Genomic DNA, 11,053 nt, shown 5'->3' with positions numbered 1-11,053 from the left:
AATAAATGTCCCCTGATGTATAGGACATTGAGAACGATTGGTCTCTTTTCGGGAAATTATCACAACAATCACTCATTCCCAAAACATCGCTGGGCTGTGGGCTCAGCATCGAGCTGCTTAAATCAGCTAACAGCTCTTGTGCAAATATCTGCTCAAAGTGCATCTGTAGGTAACTCGTGTCTGGGTCCAATCCATGGTAATATAGCTAACAGGACACGAACTACGAGATTAACTTACTTTGCGGATTGGACCAGCTTATGAAATATTTCAGAAATAAAGAATTTAAGGTGGTGTATTCTATAGCTCATGAATAATTATTTGGTAATGTTGGAAAGTGTTTGGTCTTCTGATCCAATTAACTTGAGCATCATTACGACGGTATATTTCACTCCATTCCTCAACTCCTCTATGAATATCCTCTCGATCACTGCATATTTATTAGTTCTCGTGCAGCAACTCAGGAGCTGGAGCAGGAAGCCGATTTCTGGTGCAAGTGTGGACAGAGACACAGGATACCCCAAATAATCCAATCGTCTCCACATAGAATAAACCGTGAATACCACCCATAACAGTATGAAATTCCCATATATAACAAATAGTAGAAGCATGGATTTCCTTCGGTTAGCCATCCCTGGGTCAGTGGGGCTGTTGCCTCTGTCTGACCTCGGATTCTGCTGCGGGCTAAAATGTGTCTGAACGTCAATGCAAACAGCACTCAAATCAAAAGAAATTGAATAAATGGTGGTAAAATGTAATGCATTCATTCAACGAGGCTGCAGACCAGCGAACACGTTATACACAATGGCACACAGCAAAACCGCCAAAAAGGTAGAAAGCCAATATTCACTGGGATACAGAAAATGACAGAAACTTTTCTTCAAAGAGCTCAGCACAGTCACTGGCCTAGAAATTCGTCTCAGGCAGTGGCGGTAAGGGACCGGTGTCGGATCGGCCGCCAGTTATACACAGTGCATTATATTCAGTGCGATTGGCAGTAATAGACCTGCATATCAGACGCTGCATATAACAGGTGGACGACCCGATAGCTCCCATTTTTCGCCACCAGCCCAGGGTATTTTCCAGCCCTGTGTTCCTAGATCCACAGCCGCCGTTTTCTCAGTGCAATCTTTAGTTTTCAGCTTCTGTCAACAAATGGGCACAAACCGATCAAATGTGAAAGTGACGGTGAACTGAACTGTGGCAGCATAAACCAGGAAACGTGAATGTTACACTCGGGACATGTCTGCACAAATATAAATTGTTCACAACAAACAATAAGAATCTGCATTAGTTGTTAGGTGTTAATAACCAGTACAGCCACCCCTCCCATGGCCACCAGGTCGTGAGTGACAGATTTGGAGAGACCGCACTTCCCCCGAGACAGGGTCACAATTGTCACCACATCAACTGTAGCCAAGAGGAAAATGGAGGAATTATTCTCACGACACCAGACGCAAACAGTAGTGTGATGTGCTTCCAGTTAAATTAGGAAGTTGGTTATACAACAAACACATTAACATTTTTCTCAATAACCTGAAATACGCCAAGAATGTTCCATTTTGGCTTTGCATCCAGTGATGGTACCTGATTATTTTAGCTCTGACAGGGCGTCCTGGATATAGATTGTAAACATAGTTATCAATAATCAATAGACAATTATGTGATGCAACAGATGAAATGAAACAGGGTTAAAAACAGGAGCCGATGTTAGATTAAATGCAAAAGTATCCAATCGAGAAGTGACAGCCACACTTACACCTGTGTCGGGGGAGAAGGAAAAGGTGGGATGTAGTAGGTTTAAATTGTAGTATCTGTGGGTTAGCTGTTGGGGTGATACAACTGACCTTAATATCTTGAGGTGGGGAGGTGGTAAAGATGCCTGGGAATAACAGGAATGGCTGAAGCGATGGTGCCCTCATGAATGGAATCGAAAGTTGACAGCACCCACACTCTGTGCTCATGAAATGACTATGGTTAATTGCTCAAGGCAATGAGTGTTTCTCCGAAAATTGAAATAAATCAAGCCTTTCCATCCAAAGGTTGTGCGTGTACTCACTGGAGTTTAGAAGAATGATAGGTGATCTTATTGGAACGTATAAGATTATGTGGGGGCTTGACAGGGTAGATTCAGAGAGGATTTTTCCCCTCATGTGGCGATCTAGAACTAGGGGGCATAGATTCAGAATTAGGAGTCGCCTATTTAAAATGGAGATGAGGAGAAATTTCTTCTGTCAGAGGGGCGTGAATCTTTGGAAATCTCTTCCCCAGAGAGCTGTGGAGGCAGAATCATTGAATATATTCAAGTTGGAGATAGACAGATTTTTGAACGATAATTTACTCAAGGGTTATGGGGAGCGGGCATGAAAGTAGAGTTGGGGCCAAGACCATGAACTTATCGAATGGCAGAGCAGGCTCAAGGGGCCAAATGGTCTATTCCTGCTTCTATTTCTTATGTTCTTTGTAATGCAGGTATAGGAACAGAGGCTTTGCTAGACAGTAAAAGACCGACGTCCATCTAGTTCTCCTCTTATCATCCTGGCTGTCACATGGTGCAATGATAATTTAGTTGGTGACGAATCATAACAATCAATCTCTTCAATTAATATTCAACAGGCTGGTCGCAAGGAAACCCCAGTTGTGGAGAGCTTTGCAAATCACAGATCCAAAGTCACCTGTTTCTCCCAAGTATGCTACACCTGCACATGTCAAGTCTCAGATATTGTACAACGAGATATTACTTGCTGAAAGAAATCTATACAATTTGTATTGGAATGAATCAATATTAACTCCTCTCACCGTCTTCCGAGGAAGCCTCTTCCATAGATTGACCACTCGCTCACTGAAACATTGTTACTGGATTAGTTTTGATTAAATCTGCCTCAAACACAGGCGATGTCCTCTGATTTTACAGTTCTTAACAAGATGAAATAGCTTATCATGGTCTGAATTATCTAGTCTAGTTATAAACTCAGTAAACCTGATACCCAGATATATAGGCTGATTTTCTCAGTAACCTCATATGCACCCAGTTATATGCTGGTGATTCCAATAAGCTCTGACAATTCAAATATAAAGGTTAATACCTTTTATGTAAAGTGGGCGCCACTGGCAAGGTCATTCCTAGTTGTCCTTGAGAAGGTGTTGGTGAGACGCCTTCTTGAACCGCTGCAGTCCAAGTGGTGAATGTACGCCAACACTGCTGTTAGGTGTTGAGTTCCAGGAATTAACCCAGTGACGATGAAGCCTCAGCGAAATGCTTCAAAGTCAGGATGGTGTGTGACTTAATGTTAACTTGGAGGTGCCAGTGATCGCAGTAAACACGAGAAACCCAGATAAATGGGCTACTGACCCCAGTAAATCCGATAAACCCAGATATACAGGCTGGTGATCCCAGTAAACACTGATAAATAAGAGAGTGATCGGGAAAAAAACTAGTTAGATCGGTGTCTCTGAACCTAAGGAAGCCGTCATTACAGGAATGTTCCTTTTAATGTACGTTAATAGGCATTACGGATTAATTTTGTATTAACCATCAGGCTTGTTTTTGCTCTGTACCTTTTTTAAGCCCACTTTTCAGCTCCTCAGCCCACTTTCTATATTCCTCGTGATTTTCTTTGTGGCGTTACCTGCAATGGTTATCCTACTTCACCATGTTAATTTTCAGTTTCGTTTGCAATTGTCTATTTAACGACAGACCACGATGTTTTGACGGATAATTTTCCTTCTTATAGAAATATATTGATATTGTAGTTTAGCCATCTCATATCTGAAGACGTTACACGGTTGGTCTAGTTGCAAAGCAATTACGGACCCCAATAAACCTCATACAATTTCACAGCACAGTAGGAGGCCATTGGCTCATCGTGCCTCTGCCAGCTCTTTAAAAGAGCTATCAAATTAGAACCACATCTTGGTCTTTTGCCATAGCACTGAAAATGTATCATGTTCCAGGTTGTTTTGCCAATTACCATAAATCTTTGTCCTCTGGCTACCCAGCAAAGTATTTATACATTTCACTTTTTGGAAGTTAATATTTAATCTTGTTCCACCACACTCTCAGGCAGTACATTGCAGATCATAACAACTAACAGCGTGAAAATTATTCTCCTCATCTCCCCTCTGATCCTTCTAATAATTACTTTAAATCTGTGCCCTCTGGTACCAACTCTCATGTCAATGAATACAATATTTTGGAGAATGGAGTGATGTGTGTACATCAACATAAACACTGCAACCAGCTGGGCAACATCCCAACCGAATCAATCTGATTCCTTTGTGGCCCTTCCTCATTATTCAGGCCCTTCATCTCCGCTGCTGCAAGCTCTTTCGACAGGAAATCCTGTAGCCGATCTCATGTTTATATTGACTGAATCTCCCAGTTGTTTTAACATTCTTACCAAGAACAAGACAGTAATAAAAGAGTAACATCATCACATCTTAGATCCCATCCAAGACACACATCACCTTGATTCTCTCTAGTGTCAGCTGTGGCTCCGTGGCTAGCAAATTCACCTTACAGATTCAGAAGGTTGTGGGCACAAATCCCACTCCATGGGACTTCAGCACATAAATCTGAGCTGACACTCCAGTGAAATGCTGAGGGAGTGCTGCATTGTCAGATGTGCCATCTTTTAGATGAGATGTTAAACTGAGGCCCCATCTGCTCTCTCAAGTGGATGTAAAATATGCTAAGGCACTGTTTCGCTGAAGAGCAGGGGACTGATCCCCCGTGTCCTGGCCAATATGTAGCCCTCAATGAACATAACAGAAAAAAACAGATTATCTGGTCATTATCACGTTGCTGTTTATGGGAGCTTGCTGTGCGCAAATTGGTTGCCGCTTGTCCCACGTTACAACAGTAACTACACTTCAAAAAAGTACTGCATTTGCTGTACAGTGCTTTCAGACATTCGGTGGTCGCGTCAGGCGCGGGCCAAATGCAAGTCTTTGTTTTCTTTATTTTGAATTACAAACATCATGATCAGTGGCACATTTAATCAAAGTGACCAAGCTCCATATCATTGTCATACTCTTCTAATTACCCCTGGTTCTTTTGTTCATGTTTCTCTTCAGCAGCAGATTTAGAAGCATCTGTAGCAACAGCGAAACCACGACCAGATAAGAATATTAATGTCAATATTTGCCATAGTCTCAGCAAAGAGACTGGGCCTGAAAAGCTCATGAAAGTAATGTTCCCTGACCTGTGATTTCAGCAGCTGGCACCTCATGTTTAAGTACACCTGTTTCTGCTCCTGACATGCATTTATAAGAAAATAAGAACATAAGAATTAGGAGCAGGAGCAGGCCATGTGGTCCCTCGAACATGCATCGCTATTCAATAAGTTCACCGCTGATGATCGACCTCAAATCCAATTTGTCGCCCGATATCCATATCCCTTGATTCCCCTAGGGTCCAAAAATCTATCTATGTCAGCTTGGAATATACTCAAAGACTCAGCATTCACAGCCCTCTGGGGCAGAGAATTCCAAATATTCAGAACCCACTGAGTGAAGACATTCCTCCTCATCTCAGTCTTAAATGGCCTACACATTTATGCATGCCTCATTGTACCAGGATGTGTCATATGACATGATGGTGATGGGGAGTGATGGATATGCCGGGGCATAAGGTTACAGATTGAGGTGAAATACACTTCTGCTGATGATGATGGACCACTGTTGCTTATAGATGCCAGGCTTGGAGCTGCTAGGTGTACTAGTTTGCAATCTACCACACCTAGCCCGATGATATTGCCACATGTCACGATGCAGGGTATCTCAGTGAGAAGTCTTCATTTGCTCTCTACATGCACTATGTGATAGTCACTCCGACCATTATCACCATTGACAGATGCAATTAGCCAGATTAGTGAGGAGGAGATCAATTAGTTTAATCTCTCGTATTGGTTGTCTCACCACCTGCAGCAGCTATGTCCTTCAGGACTCGGCCAGCTCAGCCAATTTAGATTCTACCAATACATGGACATTGAGGTCCCCTATTCAGAGAATATTCGGTGCTTTGCTACGCTTAGTTCTTCCTCCAAGTGGTATGCAAAATCGATGAGTAATAAATCATTAGCTAGTGGAGGGCAGTAGGTGATAATCAGTAGGAGGTTTCCTTTCCCATCCTTTTCCTGAACACATGATGATACATAGGATCCAGAATCAATGGTAAGGACTCCCAGGGACAATCTCCTACGACTTTAAAGCACAACGCCCCCACCTCATGTGGGTCTGGATTATTGGTGTGAATGTAAATACCCAGGCATGGTGATAGAAGAATCTGTGACGTTGGCTGCTATCTATGATTCTGTAACAATGATTGTTGCCAGATTGTTGCTTGTTAGGTCAGTGTGATAGGGCTTCCTACTTTGGCACAATTCCATAGATGTTAAGTGGAAGGATAGTGCATGATTGACTGGGCTTTGCGTGGAATTGTCATGTCCTTATTGAAAGCCTAGCTCATTGTTCAGTCGTCGACCTGGCTTTTTAATCCACAGCAGAGGGAATTTAGAGAATTGGCAATAAATGTAGCATTCCTAATGTTCCTATTATCTCAGGTATAAATGTAAAAACACAGCTGAGATACATGTATTAATGGAATTAAAAGGCAAATGGATAGATAGCCTTTGTGGCAAGGTGGCTGGAAGAAAAATAGGAGGAAGTGATGCTTCAGTTTTACAGATCCTATATCGGACCCCATCTGGAGTATTGAATTCAGTTCTGGCCACCGCACCTGAGGAAAGATATATTGACCTTGGAGGCGTTGCAGCACAGATGCACCACAATGATAACAGGCAGGATAAATTGAGATCAGGCTGCGTAAACTTGTTCCTTACTCCCTTGAGTATAAAAGATTGATGGCGATTGAAGAGAATTGTTTAAATTGATAGGAAAGGATTTGATAGGGTAAGTATTGCGAACATGTTTCATCTGGTGGGGAATTTAGAAGAAGGGCATAATCTTAAAATTAGAGCTCGGTCATTCAGGAGTGACATCAGGAAGCAACATTTCAGACAAAGGATGGTGGACAACTGCAACTCTCTGCCTATAGTTTTTGTTAGAAAAGGATGTCAAGAGTTGCGGAACAAAGGTGCATAAATGAAGCTGAGCTACAGATCGAACAGGACCTGATTGAACTGCGGAACAGGCTCGAGTTGCTCAATATATCCAATATGTAAGGCCGGATGCTGGGGAAGAACTGTGCATTTTGCCACAAAGTAGAACTCAAAGACGCTTCGAAAGATAACTATCCCTAGATTTGGATTCGGGTGGGTTTGCATAGGAAAATAGGAACATTAGAAACAGGTACAGGCAACTCCTCCACTCGAGGCAGTTCCACCATTCATTTAGATCATGGCTGATCTGCACCTCAGCTCAATTTACCAGGCTTTTCTCCACATGCTTTGATAAGCGTCCCCAACAAAAAATTTGTCGACCTCAGTCTTAACAGCTCCAATTGAGCCCCAACATCCACAGCTTTTTGGCGGAGTGAGAACCAGATTTCTACTAACCTTCCTTGACAAAGTGAATTCTCATTTCCCCCCGGAATGTCTGAGCTCTAATTTTAAGGTGAGCCCATTCTCCTTCATCACAACACGAGAGGCAATCATTCCTCTGTATTCACCCGATAGAATTGTTTCCAATTGCGCCTGTTTACTAGGTTTTAATAATTTGTGTACATGGACTCGAAATTCCTCTTTTCTCGGCATTTAGAACATCCTCCGATTAATCTTTCTTTGGTACAAATTGCATTCACTTCCACACATTGAACTATATTTGCTATAGATTTTTCCACTCACATGATCTGTCCAAGTCCTTTTGCAACAGCCTGCTCCCATATGCAATACTGACTGTCCCTCCTAAATTAGTGATATCTGTAAAAGTGAGATTTTGCATAGCATGTGGCCCATTATGTCCCAATCAATGAGTCTGCAAGAGAGTGGAACTCAAATAAGTTGAGACCAGATTCCGTTCCAGTGTTGAGTTGTTCTCATTTTTTATTTAATTTAAAAATTATAGTGAAGGGATATTTTAACAGATTCTTCAACTCATCTCTGAATTTGCGCTGTGTCACCGCATAAATACAGGTGTTTGTGCAGCAACCCATGAGCTGAAGCATGAAGCCTAACTCCCGTATGAACACAGGTAGATACACTGCATCGTAGCCCAGGTATCCCATTCGCCAATAAATACAAAATACCATATAAAGCGCCCATAACAGTATGAAATTCCCCGAGACAGCATACAATATAATCATTGATTTCCTGCGGTTCTCCATCTCTGGGTCACTTTGACTCTCCCCACCGACAGGACTCCGGAGTCGCCTGCGGGCTCTGTTTGTCACTAAAATGTACCTGACGGTTAAAGCATTAAACAGCAAGACCAAAAAAAATGGAATGCATGGAGTTAAAATATAATGAAAGAATTCAACTGCGCCCCAGACTTGAGATTGTGCCACACTATCTGTTACAAGGCAGAACCAGGATTGATTGACGAACCAGTATTTACTCGTGTACATAAAGAACCAAAAAGTGTTTTTTAAAGAGAAAAACACAGTAATTGTTGCTATAACCACAATGGCTGTTTTCTCCACACAATATTTAGTTTTCAGCTTTTGGCAGCACAAGGCTACATATCGATCAAAGGTGAAACTGACCGTGAACCAGACAGAACAGTCTGTGACTGCGTACAGCAGGACGGCGTGGATATTACACACTGGGAGGTATCTCATGAAAATGAACTTTAGAGAATAAACAACAGGAATATGTCTCAGTATCACATCGAAGATAACGACCAGTAGATCCGCCCCTGCCATGGCCACCAGGTAGCGAGTGACACATTTGGAGAGACCGCACTTTCCCCGAGACAGGATCACAATCGTCACCACGTTAACTGTAAGGAATTAAAAGAGAAAGGATCAGAATCAGAGAAAAAGCATCTGTGTGGATTGAGTTATTGGTAAAAAATGATATTTTGACCAATCAACCAATGATGGATTCTAAATATATTACCCGAGAGAAGCATTGTTTGCTAGAGACATTTTATTTACCATAACATAATCAATATTAAAATGTGAATGAAACAAAAGGCCGACATAAAATTTAACAAAGGAATAACATATTTTAAATTAATCAGGAAGAGAGCAGTGGCAAGTGTGTGTGCCTGACATCCTTTAAATCTTCAAAGCAACATGGGATGTCGATAAGATCGAAGTCCGGCAAGACATCTTTCTGGTTTGATACAAGCGCTCAATGAAGACAACAAAATACAAAATGTTGAACACAAATAATTATCCAACAGTACTGATGATGATATAGACTCAAAGAACGTCAGATGCCTAAATAGACTGTATCAAATCAAACAAATGGTGAACAGTAATGCGACTGATCTCAGACCAGTGAATAAGTGATTGGAGAAACAATCATGTCAGGGGAACATTGGAAATTATTATCCACACAACGGATTCAATACACTTAATACAAGAAACCACCGATATTGTGAAAGAAAGAAATTAAAAGAGAGTTTATAGAACGCATAGTTGAATATAGTGATTAACTTGGTCCATTACCAGCTGCAAAAGTAGGACAACAAATGTTAAGAGTAGCCATACAATTGAACATGGTTTACACAGGATAGATCTTTTTACACCGAATGACTGGTTTACCAACAGCAGTGAGGCTGGGATAGTGAACGACAAGAACAGTAATACATTAAAGCAGGAATTACAGAAATCATATCTGGAAAGAGTGACTTACAAGGAACACCGAAAGCCGCCAGTACTGGATAGTAAATACTCTGTATATCACGAAAAATGAAATGTATCTTGAGATGATCCATAAAAGACCACCGTTCACTTTGTGTGAAAGCTGATGATCTGTGAATCTGCAGCCTTTGACTCCGAGCCATGTTCCCCTTTCTCTGAGAGACACAGAGTCCGCTGACACTGGGAGCTCAGCCCTCTGACTTATAATACTGGAAACCCTCTAGCGAATCAATTATGATCCATGGAGACTAACATTAATTACAGTCACTGAACAAACAGGTTTCGTTCATCCATTACACACGGACACTTTTTATAGAACAAACCAATTTTGCCACATGTTACATCAACGTCAGTGACAACCACCAGAGGCCAGAGTGTTATTCGAATAATTGATGTAACTAAAGTAGGATTGTGTCTAAAAGGCAGACTAAAGTGAGAGGAGATATCTTTACTCGATTGAGATTGTTTCTGTGATGCCATGCAATCCTGTGACATCAGTAAAATCCGATCAACTTTGCACTGGCGCCGTTGACATTCACATCTGATCTAGATCTACATGGTTTCTGGTGATCAAAATAATACCGAGAAAGCCAGAGGAAATTTCCACAGAAGTTCTCAGGGACCTCTTGCAAATACTATATGACTGTAGGACCCTCTGCAAATATTAACAAATTCATAGAACCCTGTCAATAATGAACCACTACCGACAATCACCTACAAATATCTGCCATTTTCTGGTTCTCCAATGACTATTGGCGCTGGATCCCCCGAAAATAGTGTAAAATACTATAAATACTTCTGGAAATGTTATTACAATCCACCGCCCCCTGCTCCGGGGAACACCCTGCAAATGTTGACTACATCCGGCAGACAGCCTCTTACAATTGACCAGACGTTGTCATTTGCCCCTCAAATACTGAATCAGTCACAGAAATCTCAGCCATTAAACTGACGGTTGCTGGAATTCCCCTTTATACTGACACACTGCCCCGATGGCCTGTCAAAATGTAACATACATCTGAAGGTCCCCTGTAACTACTGAACTCTTTCGAGGAACGCCCTTCCACTCGCCTCACCACAGACCCATGTAAACATTACCACAGAGGGGGAATCTGTCTGACAGGCCCTGGAAATATTGTGTCACTCTCATGGACGGCACAAAAAATAGGAAAATATGCTAGATCTCCCTCTGCGGACACTTTGAAAGAAAACTTAAGTGCTCCAGAAACGAGCTTCCTCACTCCCCTGTAAATGCTGCCAGTCTGGGAACTTCCTGAATGTGAAAAG

The 11,053-nt window shown here is 41.8% G+C and overlaps 1 protein-coding gene across 1 annotated transcript; it reads right to left on the bottom strand.

Moving 5' to 3' along the window:
• Positions 1–7,987: 7,987 nt before the first annotated feature.
• Positions 7,988–10,007, bottom strand: LOC147088857 (putative G protein-coupled receptor 139). Its single transcript, XM_085977083.1, has 2 exons — positions 9,759–10,007; positions 7,988–8,895 (listed from the first exon to the last, which is right to left on the bottom strand). Exons 1-2 carry the CDS (start codon positions 9,907–9,909, stop codon positions 7,994–7,996), a joined length of 1,053 nt encoding a protein of 350 aa, XP_085833209.1. The 5' UTR covers positions 9,910–10,007; the 3' UTR covers positions 7,988–7,993.
• Positions 10,008–11,053: the final 1,046 nt, after the last annotated feature.

The sequence above is a fragment of the Somniosus microcephalus genome, unplaced genomic scaffold (assembly GCF_052327205.1).
Source record: "Somniosus microcephalus isolate GS21.2 unplaced genomic scaffold, FLI_Smic_1.0 unresolved_chr4, whole genome shotgun sequence".
NCBI classification, from domain to species: domain Eukaryota; kingdom Metazoa; phylum Chordata; class Chondrichthyes; order Squaliformes; family Somniosidae; genus Somniosus; species Somniosus microcephalus.
Note: the sequence above shows the minus strand (reverse complement) of the source record. Positions and strands in the feature narration are given on the sequence as shown.

Bases quoted from the DNA above. Each gene is read 5' to 3' on its own strand.
- LOC147088857 (XM_085977083.1), bottom strand. From the start codon at position 9,909: ATGGCTCGGAGTCAAAGGCTGCAGATTCACAGATCATCAGCTTTCACA. The intron at 8,896-9,758 runs GTAAGTCACTCT...AATTCCTTACAG, and splicing joins GGCGGCTTTCGGTGTTCCTT to TTAACGTGGTGACGATTGTG.